Source organism: Cetorhinus maximus, chromosome 8 (genome assembly GCF_964194155.1).
Source record: "Cetorhinus maximus chromosome 8, sCetMax3.hap1.1, whole genome shotgun sequence".
NCBI classification, from domain to species: domain Eukaryota; kingdom Metazoa; phylum Chordata; class Chondrichthyes; order Lamniformes; family Cetorhinidae; genus Cetorhinus; species Cetorhinus maximus.
In genome coordinates this window covers 125,882,405-125,900,949 of record NC_135886.1, presented here as the reverse complement: position 1 = coordinate 125,900,949, position 18,545 = coordinate 125,882,405, and the positions used below count along the sequence as shown (strand labels likewise).

The 18,545-nt window shown below is 44.2% G+C and overlaps 1 protein-coding gene across 1 annotated transcript in view; it reads left to right on the top strand.

Moving 5' to 3' along the window:
* The window catches only part of col4a5 (collagen, type IV, alpha 5 (Alport syndrome)), a 260,823-nt gene that overhangs the window by 206,915 nt on the left and 35,363 nt on the right, over window positions 1-18,545 (top strand). The window contains exons 40-43 of the mRNA XM_078547577.1: window positions 4,938-5,018; window positions 8,013-8,111; window positions 10,522-10,572; window positions 12,404-12,589. Coding sequence (XP_078403703.1) covers window positions 4,938-5,018; window positions 8,013-8,111; window positions 10,522-10,572; window positions 12,404-12,589 — 417 coding nt within the window. The remainder of the gene's footprint in view (window positions 1-4,937; window positions 5,019-8,012; window positions 8,112-10,521; window positions 10,573-12,403; window positions 12,590-18,545) is intronic.

Sequence of the window (18,545 nt, the reverse complement as noted above, 5' to 3'; positions counted from 1 at the left end):
GTTCCTCAACTCTACCCACACAGATTCTACATCATCTGACCCTACGTCGTTTCTTGCTATCGATTTAATTTCATTTCTCATTAACAAAGCAACCCCACCCCCTCTGCCAACCTGCCTATCTTTTCAATAGGATGTGTATCCTTGGATATTTAGCTCCTGATCCCCCTGCAGCCATGTCTCCGCGATGCCCACCACATCATACCTGCCAATTTCAATCTGCGCCACAAGCTCATTTACCTTATTTCGTATACTGCGTGCATTCAGATACAACACCTTCAGTCCTGTATTTTCCATCCCCCTTCTCATTATCATCCCTTTATCTGATGTGCTTGAAGTTAGATTCCTAGCCCTTTCCAAACACTCTGTCCTATTTTGTGTGGAGACTTTAATAGCCTCTCCTGGGCTCTCCTTTCTTTTCAGTTTTTTCATAATTTTCTATGAAATTGAATCCACCCCCCCACACATGCTAACCTGCTGCTTTGTTTCCCATTAGTCATACTTCTTCGAGTTTTACCCTCCCCTTCCCCCCCAACTTTCTAGTTTAAAGTCCTGTTGACCACCCTATTTACCCTTTTCACTAGAAAATTGGTCCCAGATCGGTTCAGGTAGAGACTGTCCCAACGGTACAGATCCCTCCTGTTCCAATACTGATGCCAGTGCCCCATGAAATGGAACCCCTCTTTCCCACACCACTCCTTTAGCCACATGTTTACTTCCCTTATTCTCGCGTCCCTATGCCAATTTGCATGTGGCTTGGGTAGTAAACCGGAGATTATAACCCTTGAGGACCTGTTCTTTAATTTAGCTCCTAGTTCCTGATAATCCCCAAACAGGTCCTCTTTCCTAGTCTTACCTATGCTATTTGTCCTGACGTGGACCACAACAACTGGATCCTCCCCCTCCCTCTCCAAAATCCTTTCAAGCTGGTCAGAGATGTCCCTCACCCTGGCACCGGGCAGGCAACATACCATGCGGGACTCTCGATCCTGCTTACAAAGGATGCTATCAATTCCCCTAATTATAGAATCCCCTATAACTACCACTTGTCTTTTTGCTCCCCCCTCTTGAATGGCCTCCTGTGCCACGGTGCCATGGTCAGCTGGCTCATCCTCCCTACGGCCCTGTTCCTCATCCACACAGGGAGCAAGTACCTTGTACCTGTTGGACAAGGTCAAGAGCTGAGGCTCCTCTGTTCCTAAACACAGGATCCCTCTACCTGCCTCACTTGCAGTCATACCCTGCTGACCCTGACCACTGACCGAATTTGAGGTACTTAATCTACCAGGTGTGACCGCCTCCTGAAACAAAGCGTCCAGGTAACTCTCCCCCTCCCAGACATGTTGCAGCGTCCAGAGCTCGGACTCTAGCTCATCAATTCTGAGCCGGAGTTCCTCCAGCAACCAACACTTGCTGCAGATATGGTCACTGCGGTTTGCAATGGGATCTGCCAGCTCCCACATCATACAGCTACAGCACATCACCTACCCAGCCATCTCTACTTAGTTAATTAATTTATTAATTACCTTTGCAGTGTTTTTTTTACAAATTTGGTGCAGATTTCCTACTAACCAATCAGGTCACAGCTTTCCTGCTGTGTCTCCGCTCTCCTCGCGCTCTTTTATCCTGTGTCTCCGCTCTCCTCGCGCTCTTTTATCCTGTGTCTCCGCTCTACTCGTGCTCTTTTATCCTGTGTCTCTGCTCTCCTCGCGCTCTTTTATCCTGTGTCTCCGCTCTCCTCGCGTTCTTTTATCCTGTGTCTCCGCTCTCCTCGTGCTCTTTTATCCTGTGTCTCCGCTCTCCTCGTGCTCTTTTATCCTGTGTTTCTGCTCTCCTCGCACTCTTTTATCCCGTGTCTCCGCTCTCCTCGTGCTCTTTTATCCTGTGTCTCCGCTCTCCTCGTGCTCTTTTATCCTGTGTTTCTGCTCTCCTCGCACTCTTTTATCCTGTGTCTCCGCTCTCCTCGTGCTCTTTTATCCCGTGTCTCCGCTCTCCTCGTGCTCTTTTATCCCGTGTCTCCGCTCTCCTCGTGCTCTTTTATCCTGTGTTTCTGCTGTCCTGGTGCTCTTTTATCCTGTGTCTCCGCTCTCCTTGTGCTCTTTTATCCTGAGTCCCTGCTCTCCTCGTGCTCTTTTATCCTGTGTTTCTGCTCTCCTGGTGCTCTTTTATCCTGTGTTTCTGCTCTCCTCGCACTCTTTTATCCCGTGTCTCCGCTCTCTTTTATCCTGTGTCTCCGCTCTCCTTGTGCTCTTTTATCCCGTGTCTCCGCTCTCCTCATGCTCTTTTATCCTGTGTCTCCGCTCTCTTTTATCCTGTGTTTCCGCTCTCCTCGTGCTCTTTTATCCTGTGTCTCCGCTCTCCTCGCGCTCTTTTATCCTGTGTCTCCGCTCTCCTCGCGCTCTTTTATCCTGTGTCTCCGCTCTCCTCGCGCTCTTTTATCCTGTGTCTCCGCTCTCCTCGTGCTCTTTTATCCTGTGTTTCTGCTCTCCTCGCACTCTTTTATCCTGTGTCTCCGCTCTCCTCGTGCTCTTTTATCCCGTGTCTCCGCTCTCCTCGTGCTCTTTTATCCTGTGTCTCCACTCTCCTCGCGCTCTTTTATCCTGTATATATTCAATGCTGAGTTGGACAGAGGGCAAAATCTTTGGGTCGGAGAGCAGGGATGGGGCCTGCTCGCCGAAGCGTAAAATGGCGCATGGTGACATCGGGCATGCATCCCGACGTCACTGCGCATCATTCAGATCTTGAGTTCAACGGGTGCGCACCGGAGTCAGCTGTGCGCCCGCCAAACTGTTAAAGGTCTATTAAGGCCATTTAAACAGTAATTAAACTAATGAACTGAGCTTCCCATCCAACCTTAAGGTTGGCGGGGGGCAGGCAAAGAGCCCAGGCGGCCTTTGCATTTATCATGAAACCTCATCCACGGGCGGGATGAGGTTTCATGAAGGTTTTTAAAGTTTAATAAAAATTTATAATAAAATTCATTGACATGTCCCAGCTCATGTGACACTATCATGAGGGAACATGTCTTAAATTTTTTTTTTTCTTTATTAAAATTTTCAACAATAAAACTGATCTCCCTGAGGCAGCTCTTTGCCTCAGGGAGATTTCTGCGCTCTTTCGCGCATGTGTGAAAGAGCGCAGGCCCTGACTCAGCCTACTCCCCCCACCCACACAGGGAGCGCACAGCGCTTCTGGGTGCGCGTCACGCTGGGCGGGCCTTAATTGGCCCGCCCACGTAAAATGGCAGCGTGCAGCCAATCGCAGGTGGCAATCGGCTACGCGCCCACCCGTGTCCGCTGCCGTCCAACCCCCCCTGACGGGGAGAAAATTCTCCCCAGAGTTTTAATTGATAAGGGAGCCTTTAGTGGGGACAGACAGGGAAAGTGGAGTTAAGGCCACAATCAGATCAGCCATGATCTTATTGAATGGTGGAGCAGGCTCAAGGGGCGGAATGGCCTTCTCCTCCTATTCCTTAGGAATCACCTATTACTGCATGGAAATGCATTTCAGAAGTCTTGGCAATCTTCTGTGATGAATATCTAACTCTGCCAGGATCTTTCATCTATTGACTATCATTTAGCATTGGGGAAATAATTTATTTCAGGCAACATCACATTCAACAACATTGGAGAGATGAGGCAACAAGGTTAATGACCAGGGCAGCACCACAAGAGTTTGTAGTGTTTCAGCCTGGCCTCAGTGTTTCCAGCGGGAACATGACAGTTGCTGCACCTCAGCATCATCTGTATCGGACCAAAAATTCCAATAGCTTCATTCGTCAGTTTCCTTGCCCGTGGAACGCTCTCCTAGGTGGTGTCATTGGTTGGACCTTTTGTTTATAACACAGAGGAGTTGACCATTAATTGCCAAATCCAGCTTGATCCATTCTGAATGCGACTTCTTCAATTCTCTGCGGCCTTAGGATCCAACTAGCAAGTTATGAATGAATGTAAACTTTTCTAAGCACTAATCTCAGTCCTATTCACAAGCTACAATTAACAAAAATGTGCTGTCGCGCTCCCCCTCCTCTGAAGAAGGTTGTGGTGGTGCATGGTTCCTATGTGGAACATATAGAATTTTTACCCATTGGTTGAGGCTAAGTTACTGGTCTGGGTTGAGTCCAGCTCAGACTGTCAACGAAATTATCTTTTCCCCCCCCCCTCAATTATCTAAGCTGTTTCCTTGCTGTTGATGTTTTTAAAGACAGCCGTATTTTCGATCAGTTGATAGCCAGTTGCTAAGAAGATAATACTCCTGAGCACAGCCTCATTTTAAAAAAAATTCTTCATGGGATGTGGGTGTCGCTGGCAAGGCCAACATTTGTTGCCCATCCCTAATCATCCTTGAATTGAATGGCTTGCTCAGCCATTTCAGAGGACAGTTAAGAGTCAACCATGTTGCTGTGGGTCTGGAGTCACATGTAGGCCAGACCAGGTAAGGGCGGCAGATTTCCTTCCCTAAAGGACATTAGTGAACCAGGTGGGTTTTTAGAACAATCAATGATAGTTTCATGGCCACCATTACTGAGACTAGCTTTATATTCCAGATTTATTAATTGAATTAAAATTTCACCAGCTGCTGTGGTGGGATTTGAACACATGTTCCCAAAGCATTAGCCTGGGCCTCTGGATTACTAGGTCAGTGACATTTATTCCACAGACTAGCATTTCTGATTTTCTGTTAATTGACTGTTCCTTATTTAAGTCCTTTCAAGTTCCATCCTAAGTGGCTGGAACAGCAATATCAGTGACTGAAATAGAAGTAGTGTTGCTATTTTTAGGGCAGAATGGATTTGCTGGGATGTGTCTATTTTTTCGGACCACATTTCTGGTGGTACCTATTTTTTCCAGTTTTTGATGTCTCATCGGTACAAGCTTAAAAACACAATGGACCAATCAAATATGTGGAGGTTAACCACATTTTGTTTTCTCATCTTACAGGTGCTCCTGGAATTCCTGGTCCCAAAGGAACTGATGGCTTCCCAGGTCCTCCTGGCCTTATTGGACTACCTGGTGCACCAGGTATATTGTCTTTAATGTAAAGCAAACTGGTTAGTTTGGACATGTAGGTAGAAAAGCCCATGGGCTGGATTTTCATCCTCGAGGCCTGATGGACATGTGAGGGGGTGTGTGTGAGAATGGGTGGTGATGTCCCTTGAGCTGGCAGTGAGTGAGATGCCAGTGAATGTGTGATGACCTTGTGAGTGTGAGAGTTTAGAGTGATGAGATGGTTGCCATACCCTGGCTGCACGGATGAGATAATTCATCCTCTATCTGCATTGGATGGCCAACTGCTTCTGTGCAGCATTGGCGCTGACCACCACTGCCACCATCTGCCGTGCTAGATTGGTAGCAGACGTCGGGAAAATTCCTGCTTAGCCCACCTGTCTCAGTCAAAAGTGTCAGGAAAATGTTCTTCAGGCTAGAGGAAGGATTGTAATGGAGATCCCCAGGGGTCAGTGTTGGAATCCTTGCTTTTCCTGACACATATTAATGACCTAGAACTTGGTGTACAGAGTACAATTTCAAAATTTGCAGATGATACGAAGCTTGGGAGTGTTGTGAACTGTGAGGAGGACAGTGTAGAACTTCAAAAAGACATAGACAGGTTGGTGGAATGGGCGGATAGGTGGCTGATGAAGTTCAATGTGGAGAAATGTGAAGTGATTCATTTTGGCAGGAAGAATATAGAGAGACAATATAAAATAAAGGGTACAACTCTAAAGGAGGCGCAGGAGCAGAGGGACCTTGTGTATTTGTGCAAAAGTCGTTGAAGGTGGCAAGACAGGCTGGGAGAGCAGTTAAAGCATACAGTATCCTGGGCTTTATTAATAGGGGCATTGAGTACAAGAAAAAGAAGTTATCCTGAACTTGTATAAGTTACTACTTCGGTCCCAGCTGGAGAATTGTGTCCAGCTCTGGGCCCCACATTTTAAGGATAACATTGTGATAACATTGGAGACAGTTCAGAAAAGATTCACGGGAATGGTTCCAGGGATAAGGAACTTCATTTATGAAAATAGATAGAATGGTGAAGTTAGGACTGTTTTCTTTGGAGAAGGGAAGGCCAAGAGGAGATTTGATAGAGGTATTCAAAATCATGAGGGGTCTGGACAGAGTAAATAGGGAGAAACTGTTTGCATTCATGAATGGATCGAGAGAGAGAGGGCGCAGATTTAAAATAATTGGCAAAAGAAGCAAAAGTAACAAGAGGAAAATCTTTTCACGCAGTTAAGGTCTGGAATAGACTGCCTGAGTGTGGTAAATGCAGATTCAATTGAAGCATTCAAAAGGAGATTTATCTGAAAAGGAAGAATGTGCAGGGTTACGAGGAGAAGGCGAGGGAATGGCACTAGGTGAATTACTCATTGGGAGAGCGGTGCAGACATAATGGGCTGAATGGCCTCCTTCTGCGCTGTATCAATTCTGTGATACTAGAGAAAATTGGCTGTCTTCCCAAGCTTTGCAGTCTCATACGGTCCTACCATGTTAACAAGCACGGCACCATTCAGTTCGACAGTTCCATCTCTGACAGTTTTGAGATCAAGAATGGGGTAAAACAGGGCTGCGTCTTAGCCCCGACTCTGTTTGGTGTTGTTTTCTCTGTCCTCCTGACCTATGTTTCCCCTGCTGACTTGGAAGGAGTGCACTTCCAAACACCATCAGATGGGAAACTCTTCAACCTATGAAGCCTGAAAGACAAGACAAAAATGCGGCATGTCCTGGTCAGACAACTTCTGTACGCTGAGTTGCTGCACTAGGTGCCCAGGCAGAAGACCAGCTCCATAGACTCATGGATCATCTGTCCCAAGCCTGTGTTGTGTTGACCCTCAACATCATCGTCATGAAAACTGTGGTTATGGGACAGGGTGTTGTGCCTCTGTCTGTGATCAAACTCAACAACACACCACTGGAAGCAGTCAGCAAATTCTGCTACCCTGGATCTACGGTGACAGCCTGTATCTTGACGAGGGGCTCAGCACATGCATCGGACAGACAGACAACAGACACCAACTTTGGCCGACCAACTAAACAGGCAAACTGACCCGCAGGACGAAGATGCTTATCTACAAGGCCTGTATCCTCAACATGTTGCTGTAAGGCAGCAAATTCTGAACAACTTACACCTACCAAGAAAAAAAGCTCATAACGTCCAACTCCAATGTCTAAAACACATCCTTGGCATCACATGGAGAGACAAAGTCACCAATGAAACAGTTCTTTCTAAAGCAAACATGCCAAGCATGTTAGTACCAATCATGCAAAGAAAGCTTCACTGGCTTGGGCATTTGCACAGGTTGGAAGAGGTCTCATGACAATGGATATGCTATATGGGGAAGCGGCCTGTGCAACGGATCAGGAAGCCACCTAAAGCTCCGATTCGAGGATGCTGTCAAAAGAGACATGAAAGCCCTCAACATCAATCACGACAAGTGGAAAACTCTAGCTGATGATCGATGCAAATATGGCAACACCAGCTGCTGGCAGTAATTCGCCACCACAGCAACATATGGTTTCAGACACTCCAAAGCAGGCACCAGCCCTGCAAAAAAGATATCAGCAGATATCATTCCGCACCACCAGCGAGGGACGACTTCATGTGTGGCACTTGTGGCAGACTTTGCTTTTCCAGAATCTGTTTGTTCAGCTGTCAAAAGAATGATCATCAGCAGATGATCTCTGACCTCGCTAAAGTTCTGAGGCTGAATTCCCATCATCCCTCGCAGATGGAGGGATGCCAATCACGCTGAAGGAAACTTGGTAAATCTGAAGGCAATTGATTGCAAGCTGTTCATGAACATCTCCTAGTGACTGGGCAGTAAGTGACAATAGTAGTAGATTGGAAAGAGGCCATACCTCCGTTAGGCTGGAGTCTGGCACATAGACACCAGAAACTTCTTAGAATAGTACTGTCACGATGATTCATTTTTTTTTTTCAATTTCTTATTTGGATTGTTCAAAATCATTGATAATATCATGATCAGTATCAGCTTTAATCAATTATTGTGTTTTCAGGTGCACCAGGTGAGCTGGGAATTCCAGGCCCTCCAGGAGAGAAAGGATATCCAGGTCGTGATGGTATTCCAGGTCCAGCTGGTCTGAAAGGAGATCCAGGTTAGTTTACTTAACTTAAGTAAATAGTTTCAACTTGGAGTAAATAATAGTTGTAACTCCATAACAACTTGCACTTATATACAGGTTTTAATATACTAAGGTGCTTTACGGGAAAATAAGAGGAAAGGTTGGCCTAGCCTTGGGGAGAAAGTTTAGGACTGATCACTGAAGGCTGGACGGAAAAGGCGACAGTTCATAAAGGGACAGGGAAGCAAAGAGGCGGAGAGTTTTAAGGATGGAGTTCCGAGGAGTAAGGCTGAGGCGATTGAAAACTCTGCCATTAATGATGGAGTAAATGGAGGAGGGGTGCACAGGAGGATGAAGTTGATGGGCTAAAGGGTGTGATGGTGGGTGGGAATGGGGAGGAATCTGTGGCCGGAAGAGGCACTGAGGCATGAGATTGTGGTGGGATTTGAATACAAGAATAATGATTTTAAATTGGACGCAGTGGGCACAGGCTAAATCAGCAAAGGGGAGGGTCATGAATAAATGGGACTTAGTGTGGAACAGAGTGCAGGCAGCTGAACTTTGGATAAGTGATGGTTTATGGAGGTCGGGCAATAAAAGTCAAGAAGCAGGACGCTGAAGGGATTGAGTCTGAGGGCTGTCAAAAGCATAGTTAAAGGTTTCTGTGGTGAGGGGAATAAGAGCATTGGCAAAGGTGGGCAATATTGCAAAGATGGAAGCCAGCAGTTTTGATGAAGGAAAGGCTGTAGATTTTGAGATTTGAAGCTTGGGGTCACGCTTAACTTTACGGTTCAGCTGAAGGAAGTTGTCTCTCATCCAAGACTTGATGTTGGTCAGTCAGTCCAAAAGCATGGAAATGGTTGTGGCAGTGAGAGAAGCGGTGGAGAGATGGAACTGTATATATATATCTTGAAGCTGATCCCATCCTCGTGGATGTTCTTAAGATGTGGTATAGAGATAAGGAAGAATTTGGGGCCAAGGATGAATCCCTGTGGAAGCCACAGGTGAGTGGGGAAGCCAGTGTGGAGAAGTGAGGAGAAATAACTGCTGAGAATAATGTCCGTCACCCCCACCAACCTCCGCCTTTTGCTCATTTCAATTTATATTAGTTTTGACGAAGATGTGACAAAGTTACATTTTTAATTAGGGAACCAAAGCAGAATCTGATAATCTGCAAGTTTAGACATCTCCAAGGGAGTGAATGGTAGTTGAGACCAGATTGTTTGAGAGATAAAGGGAAGGTGGGAATAAGGAAGACAGAAAGCTAAATTGGATGAGGAGAGATGCCTTGTTTCAGGATACTCACGTTGGGTAATGTGACTCTGAGATTAAGCTGGCAGTACTTCACATTGTTGCATTTTGTAGCGTTCTTCCAAGCATAAAGAATAGAGCGCAGTGTTGATTTACAAGGAAAAACCTTGTAAAATCTTTTGGCTAATTACACGGGTTAGATAGAATCTTTGAAAGGGCAAATTTTTCATGGTCTGTAGAAAAGGCTAGATTGATTGAATGGTTTTCTGTTATCCCATATCTTTCTTATAATTGCATCCATGGTGAGAATTGCTTGCAGTTTCATACTGAACGAAGGCAAAAGATATGAATAGGGGAGGGAATAATTTAGAGAGAAACTGAGAGTAAAGGATAGGTAGAAACTGTAGTAACTACAAAATACCTAATTATTTTGGAATACTACAGCCATCAACCTATGTCACTCTATACCACAAGAAACTGCCAATTCTAATATGCTTTTTTCTGTAAAAATGGAAAAATAATGGATATTATATTCTCAACTCATAAACCAGGATTAATTTAGAGATACAGACTTCAGCTTCTCTTTACCAGTTCCTGATGAGAAGCATTATTTATGTTTTAAATTTTATTTTGAGTCAATGGAATTGAAAATCGGGAGAGATGTACAAAGGATGACTAAATAGATATCACCCATTTTACACTTTCACCCATAGTCAAAATCACGTCCGGCGTCTCCGACTATGCCATATCATCCAGAAGCCAAGTGCTTACCTCAAAGTAGAGAACAGAAGGTGTGAAAGAAAGAGAGAGAGAGAGAGAGAGAGAGCAAGTGAGAGGGCCGCTCTCAGAAAATCATTTGCGGAGGCCCAGCACCTTCAAAAGATTGTGATGCCTGATTTGAGTGGGAGGAAATGTAAAAAAAATCTAAGTCTCCTCCTCTAGGTGACTTTGCAAGTGTTGAGCAATTCAATAGTTGATAATGACTATCTGGGCAGATAATATAATGAGGTATTGTGGGAAGAACCATCAATTGGCCAGTCTTGTTGCACAATTCACATTGACTCAAAGTAGTTTGGCCTCAAGATTCGCCATGACTGTAGAAAACGGTAAACGATAAAAAGGTAAACAGCGTGCTTTCATTTTTGATTTGTGACATTTTTCACTGCCCTGATCAGTGTAATTTTGTCTGTAGGTCCTCCAGGCCTAGGACGCCCAGGTGCCCCTGGTTCTCCAGGAATTCCAGGTAAATAAGAAATCAGAAAAAGGTCAAATTCGTAATTGACCGAAACATGTCTTTAATTTTACAGCAGGAGTGCTGTGTAATCTTATTAATTTTCAATTGAAAGATTTCATTGACATTGGATTGCCTTTTAATTCAGCAATAATCAGAGTAAAAATTAATTTCATGCTTGTAGTGATAAATGCTGTAAAGCAGAATCTGCTGATTAAGCAGAACTATATATGTGTTCAAAAGTGAATAAGAAAGCTGTAACTTAATCTGAGTGCTGAAATTCAATATGGCCCTTTAGTCTCTCTCATGCATCATGCATTTTACATAGTGCATACTGCTTGCTCAGTAAAATGCAAACCACTGTCATGACAGTTAAAAGTAAAGCTGAAGCAGCATTGATCAAACACTGAGGTTACTGTAAGGTCATCTTGCAGAATTCTGTTGCATAATTCAGAAGAGGTTTTAATGTAAAGAGAAGGATGTCCGGAGTAAGTTGTAGACTGTGACCGAACTGAATGTTCAGACGGATTTTTGTAAAATAAAAGTGACAAGGAGTAATGTTTGTGGGATGTAATCAAGAGGCTCAAATAGATTATATATTTAAAAATGAGTATCTGAGAATGAGGCATGGGTTGCTCCCTAATCCAAAGATTCAGATCATATAAATTGTGAGAGTAAACGTTTAGTGATTTATGACTATCATCTGCATTTCAATACTGTAGAGTTTATGGGAGCAGTTTTAACTTTTGCCTCATTCCTCCCAATGTTTTTGTGGGGGGAGTAGGGTTGAGTGCAAACGTGCAGGTAAATCCTAACTTTTGAGCCAGAGTCAAAGAGGCTCAAACCTTTCTGAGACCCAGGGCCATGTATAAATGGACCCAACAATCTGCAGGCACCAAACGAGTGTCCCAATTCAGCTTGTCAACCTCTGAGGATTTGCAGCCAGCCTCTGTGCCATGTGTGAGTAAGCCTTGAGGAGCAGGGGAGGTGAAGCAGAGCTGGGGATTGCGCCCAGATTGGCAGCAGTGTTTTCATGAAGTCAGGAGGAGGCCTCCTGCTGCTTCTGCCATCCTAAAAATAGAACGCTGAAAATATTTTTGGGGCAGTTTTTGGAACAGCCAACAGACAGGTATTTTTACAAATGCTGATTAGGACATTCAGTGCCAGGATATGTGAGTGGAACATGTGCGGCTCACTTTCAACCCACTTATAGTATGGGCCCTTCGAAACATTCCAACTGTAACCTAAAGAATATCTTGTACAACCCAACTTCATGTTATTGAAAAGTAATCCACTTCATACACTGTTAGTTAGTTGGCAGAGATTTGGTTCAGACCAAAACTATTTAATAACAATATTTGACTTCCTGTCAATCACTATGGATTGAAACGTTGAGTGTTGAGTTCTGTGAACAAACCAAGCAGCTATGTACCACAGTGAAGAGTTCCACTCCAATGGCAGCTAACGTTCTAATCATTCAAGTATATTAGATGGCGTTCAGTGTTGCCCAGATCCATGTCAGGCCAAAGATTTCAGTGTGCGTAGGGACAGTTCTGTTGAGAGTCCAACACTTTTTTTTACAAGTATTCTGAACTCTGTTGCAATGGCTCTAAAGTTTTCAAAACCGTCAATTGAGTAATAATCTTTAAACTTATTCACAGCAGCTATTATTCTGTATACTTAAGCAAAATGAAATGTACCAACTTTCTACTCCAAACTATCGAAAGATGTAAAGGACAATGGATATCATCAGAGAAAATGCTTTTGAATGACTTGAATCTTTGACTTGTTAAATATATTGGTTGACCCCAAGCCACTCACTATCTAATGTGTTCTCATGTAGGAACAAAAGGAGATCCGGGTATTCCAGGTATCCCAGGAGGTCCTGGAGCTCCAGGTTCTAAAGGCGATTCTGGATTCCCAGGATTCATGGGTCAGCAAGGTCCACCTGGTCCACCTGGACCACCAGGACAATCATTGGAAGGCCCAAAAGGTTCACCAGGGCCTTCAGGCCAGCCAGGAAGGCCAGGTAAGACTAAAAGAAAGGTATTTTCTTCCACAAGTGTATTGCCTTGTCCCACTCATTTGTGCACTATTTTCATTCAACTGTCTTTGCATGTGTACAATGTATCTCCTGAATGTGAGCCACAGATCACAGCGCAGTGTCCTTCACCTTCAAACACTCTCTCATTACCAAACACAGCTACGTTTTTGTTTCTTTAATCACATCATTTTTTTTAGAACATCTTCAGAATGTTATGTTTACATTTCATTTCATTTTGTTGGCTGGCTCAGTCTCACTCAGATTATTTCACTATGGGGGCAATCCCATACCTGGGCAGATCACTGGTGTATATAATTATTCAAAATGTTCTGAGACTCAGTAGCTTCTACTACAACATTTCTGGTTTTTAATAAATTACTTATCAGTTACCAGCTAAAAGATTGGGATGGGGGGAGGATGGTGAAGTGGGTTTGGTGACAGCATGAGGGTAGAACATCAATCTTTTCCCATGTTTAAAGTTAGAAATTTGCTTAAGTATTGTAGTCCCATTTTAAACATTATTTTTGCATCAGTATGTGAATTCTATGCAAGTCTCATGCATTACTGTAAGAAGTGGGTATTTTTAGCATGTAGGAATACAGATAGAAAACTCAAAAGCAGGACAGAGATCCCAACGGGGTGTTTGTTCAATATTTAGTATTAAGAGTTTGAGGGAGTTCAAATGCTGGGTTAAGAATTTATTTGGTTTCTTTGTGTAACTACTTCATAAATACATTTGTGAGGAGTTTCTTAGCTTGCTACTTTTAGTAGAATTGTAAATATGCTCGAATAGAATGCAGAGAGTTACAGGTCGAGATGTTTATGAGGAGGACGTGGGGGACGCATGGGAACCTGTTAAGTTCAGGGATGGGAGCTTATCAGGACCTGATAATTTAATTCTTCCATTTCCCAACTAGCTGCAGGAGGTGACAGCTGCAGATTCTTAAGATGCCATTGAATGGGAGCATCCTGCAGACTAGGGTTTTGGAAGGTGGTGGAGGGTGGGATGTTGTTGATTGCACCAAAGGCCGGAGAGATCAGCAACGGGGAGGCTGAAGCCTTTCTTGAAGGCCCCCAAGGAATGCTAGAAAATGTACACCTCACTCCATTTCACTGCTGGATTTCCTGAGCCTTGGGGAAACCCAGCCAACAAGAGTTAAATTTCAATCAGGCTTCCAGTTGCTTATTGGGAACCTGATTCTAAATATGATAATGAAGTGTCCTGTTTCTCAATGGTGAGAGGCACACACGGCACATTACCCACTGTAAATAATACGGCAATGGGCTTGTCAGGTTCGGGTTGCGCCTGGCAACCTCCGCATTCGTTCCATGGTCATCTGCCCTGACTCCTATTTTAGCCCATTACCCACCACCCCCCACACACACCCCCACCACTAATAAAAAAAATCCGCCCTGTGGGTAAACATTTTTAAAGGTTAGGCTCGCCAAGCAGGGAAATCTCCCAACTCAGCAAACCTGACCCGGTGAGGAAAACCTGGGCCGATGCTGGTTAAAGCAGAGGGACTGAGTTTGAAGATTGTAGTTTTACTGTGTGTCCGTTTTGCAGAAAGATGATCTTTTTGGGTTACTGTGTTGATTTGATATGGAGTTAAACACTGGGATTTGAGGATTCAGCTAAGCCTGAATTTTCAGAATCTCGATCAAGTTCCCAATAAACATATAGGCCCACAAATAAAGCCGCTCTCATTGAGCAGGAACAAGGATGACTGGTTTGGGAAATGCAGATGCCACACCGGTACAACAAGGGAGCATTCTCCTAAGACTAAGTTGAAGTTTCCTGGGGAACGGTAGAGGGAGCTCAGAACTGAAGGTAGGAAAGGGAAAAACAAAAATGAAATTGTTGAACATGCTGATCCTCACTCCTGAGTAAAATTGCCTCACATGTAATAAAAAGAACTAAATTGAACAGCAGTGCAGGGGGATTCCAGTGAATATCTGCTCAGCAATGTAATTCTGTCTGCATATGGCTGCTTGGTAATGCGCTGAATAAAATGCTTCCATTTAACAGCTATGGCTTTCCATAGACTAACATCATTTCAGTTCCTGCAACCCAAGATGAAATATTGAGTTTGTTTTGCCGCCTTAATATTAAAAGGGGAACCCAGCCTCAAATTTACAATTAAAAATCCGCAATTTATTGAGAAAAATTCCACTGGAACAAGTGTTTTTAACTGTTTGCTCTTGAGTTGTGCTGTTGGACCTTTAACATGTTTTTAAAATATGCTTTTAGCTCCTGCAGTGCCCAAGCAGGTGAGTCCCTGTCCCACCCAATGTAAAATTGAACCCTCTAGAAAGCCTCATGTGCTGTGCAGAGTTCAATGATTTCACCTGGAATAGCAGTTGGGTGTTATAATTGACCTGAATACTTCAGGACTAGGGAAAATATATTGGGACTAAATCGGATAGCTCCCCATCCCCCCCCAAAACCAGCAAGGGGATCACAATGCGCAGTTAACGCACACCCATTTGGTGGAATGCGGGCAGCACAGCATCTTCATACTGCCTGCTTATTAGCATGATCCCTGCGCGCAGCCAGTGTAAATCTCACTGTTGATTGGCTTCACACATCAGCAAGAGAGCCCAAAATCAATATTTGCTAACACTACCTAAAGCTAGCCTGCACCTCTTAAAGGAGAGGTGCATTGTGGCTGGAGCAAGTCCTTTGTGAACTGCATCTGGGCAGAGAGAAGGATGGGAGAACATGGGGGAGAGCTGGCAACCAGGTTTTCAGACACTGCACAGAAGGTTGAAGGAAATGGAAAGGAGGAAAGACGCCCTGTATCCGCAGGAGGACAGGAGACCCTCCAGACACACGGTAAAAAGGCAACAAGAGCATATGGCCACAGATGTCAATGCCAGGAATGCAGTTCCGAGGACTTGGATGAGGTGCTGCGAGAAGTTTAATGACTGCACACACGGTCAAATTCAGCGAATGCTCCTTCAAGTGCCATATCTTACGAATTACATCACTAGCCTCAGCCATTGCTCAATTCAGCACACTTGAATCACTCACCTACCAACAATCTCTTATCAATCAGGAGTCACACTGAAAATTCATATGCTTCACCTCACTGTTACATACTTACCACTGTTGCAAACCTCACACCCACACCTCACAGCCAGCTCAGCTTGCTGCCATGCACATTCAGAGTGCTGTCATCATGGCTGTGGATACCAGTGCTCAAAGGGACTTGCAGGGTGCCATACTTGTCCAGCCACCTGTCCTCCAACAAATTACTGGGATTGCTGAGGCACTGCCCCAGGGGTGTGCCAAAGGCTCCCCTCCCCTCCTCTTTCTACTCTTCCTCCTCCTCGTGCTGTTACTCTTCAGCTTCTCACCTGATAGCTGGTGGCACAGCCATTCCCTAATGATGGCAAGACTGTGCAGCATGCAGTCCACCACCAATGAATCGTCAGACCCACTCAGCTGAGTATTGTTGGAGTCCTCCTAGCGATCCAGTCAGCGGAATCGTTGTTTCAGCATGCCAGTGATCTGTTCTATCAACATGTCTGGTGGCAGCATGGGTCTCATTGTGTGCATGCTGCAATGTGTTGCATATGGATTATAAAACAGAATCATTAACCATGTTGTCAGTGAATAGCCCTTGTCATATAGTAACCATGTTTTGGTTTACTATGGTGGTCAAAATGTGGTTGGCACAGCAGATTGCTGCTGAATGGTCACGCACCAGCTGGATACTGAGGGAGTGGAATCCCTTTCAGTACCGCCATAGGGCAGGGTCGATGTAGTGCCTTTTAAGCAATGTGCATTCAGTCAACGGCATCTGGCATTGTGGGGAAGCCTGCAAGTCTTATAGACCCTCGTGCTCACTCCACCTACTTTTCTCTCACAAGAAGGAATGAAATGAAGATACTTCTCTTTTGCAACAGTGGACTGCAGACTGTGAGGTGTTGCCACTATCTCCAAGCACCAGTTTGGAAGGAGCCTGATGCCTAAATGTTCATAGCCATTGTTACCATCACAACCACAGACAATGCAGTCATCGCTCTGTTGTGAGGTTGAAGATGCAACTGCAACAGTTGGCAGATTTCAATGACAAACCACTCTAGTGAAGCACAAGATGTCTCAAATGTTGGCTATCACTGAGGTTCAGACGAATTGTCCCCTGAACAACCTGGGTATGGCCTCCTTCTGAGAGCTCTCCTTCCTTCTCCTCCTCCTCCTCCCTCTTCTAACAGCTTGTCTTGCTCTGCTTAACCTCTGTTCATTCTCCCTCTCATGCTTGATCCCAAGGTGAAGGCCTACTCTTGTACCCATGTCTAGCAGCAACTGATCAGTGCAGCAGCCATGAAGTCAGCAGAAGTCCTTCAGCATTTACTGCACCACTCCCTTAGATGTTTGAAACTTGAAAGAACTATGAAAATATGTAGAATTGTATCAACAACCAAAAGAAAGCAACCAGCAACTAACTTGTAAGTAGTTGATTATTCCTTTAAATACCACTGGTGGGGAAGTCCTTCCCTCTGCTTCGTGCATGTTCAGCAGTGCAAGGTTAAGATGGGGTGTTGGCTGGAGTATCTGGAGCATGGATATCCAAAATGGCAGCTCTGGCATCAAATCAGAGTTTTATACTGAGTGACATCATACCCTGCCTGTTCTGCATACTTCAGGTGTGCTAACACCTTTACCAAGATGGCGTTCAGCAGACATCACATTAGAAATTTGTGCTCGTGCTCTGGATACATTTTGGATTCAAAAGCAGCACTTGTAAAGAAGAAAGCAGTACCCAGCCCAGTTTCTTGCCCTGTGTGTCTACATATGACTTAAGGACAGGATTAGGCTTGGATCTAGGTCCTTTATCTCTGTCAGTGTTCACTGTCTAGATTCGCACCATGTGAATAGCCACTTATGTGACGGGCCGCTGGTACCTATGGAGCTATACTACTGCACCTGTGTCCCACCACAAGGCCCAAACCAGTGCTTTTAGCAGGAAGCTGGAAGATAACTGAAAAAAATCATGATTTTTCCTGCTGCCAGTGGGACACCTTTGGCACGTTTCAGGGTGAATGAATATCTGTCGGTGGCCTGTTTATATTTCAGAGCAGTGCTGAGAAAGGTGCATTTTCTTTTGATTAACTTAAAAATCTCATGGGCAAGATGGGCAATACTTTATTCTTTGAATGACTTATAATTTCCAATCTCTGTTTGAATCCACTGAACCAAAAATCTTGCAATAAACCAACATTGGCTTGTCCACAGTAATGTTTTACTATCCAGAATACATTTCAATAAATTGAAGGGACGATCTCTTGCTGTTGAAGAGAATTCACTCAATGGATTTTTTGACATGGAATGGAACATTGTGCTTTTGGCCAAGTGTCTTAATTCAAGGATGGCTGGGTCCCCCTTTTCCCCTAAAGTTGAGAATTTACTTCCATCATACCATATTGTTTTAACTGGCTTATATTAAGTTTCTAACCAGCAGTCTTGTTTTATGACATGGTATATCTGACGCATCTAATGATGACCTTTGGTTGAACCTTGACCCTCCTCAGGTCTTCCAGGTTAGACCTTTAAGCAATAATTAACTTGGATGAATTAAGGTTATAATAGCAGTAATGTACATAGGATTAAGTAATAAAATATAATATGAGCTTTCATTTCCTTTTAACCAAAGCCTGGACTATTCCTGCACGCTTTGCAAATAGTACTCAGTGTTGTCCCTTCAAAATTAAGACCACAAAGCTTTGAATTTCAATTTTCAACAACAAAAGTAGGTCATTGTACAATCTCTTCCTTAATGGAGGCAACATTTTGGACTTTTCTGTTCATTTTTAAACAAAGTAAGATTGCACCAATGAGGAATGAAAAATAAGTGGCATGAGCTGTGAAGATGGAGCAACGAGTGCAGGAATAGATAACTTAGATGGTTTTAGGTATGCCAAATGACTTGAGTGT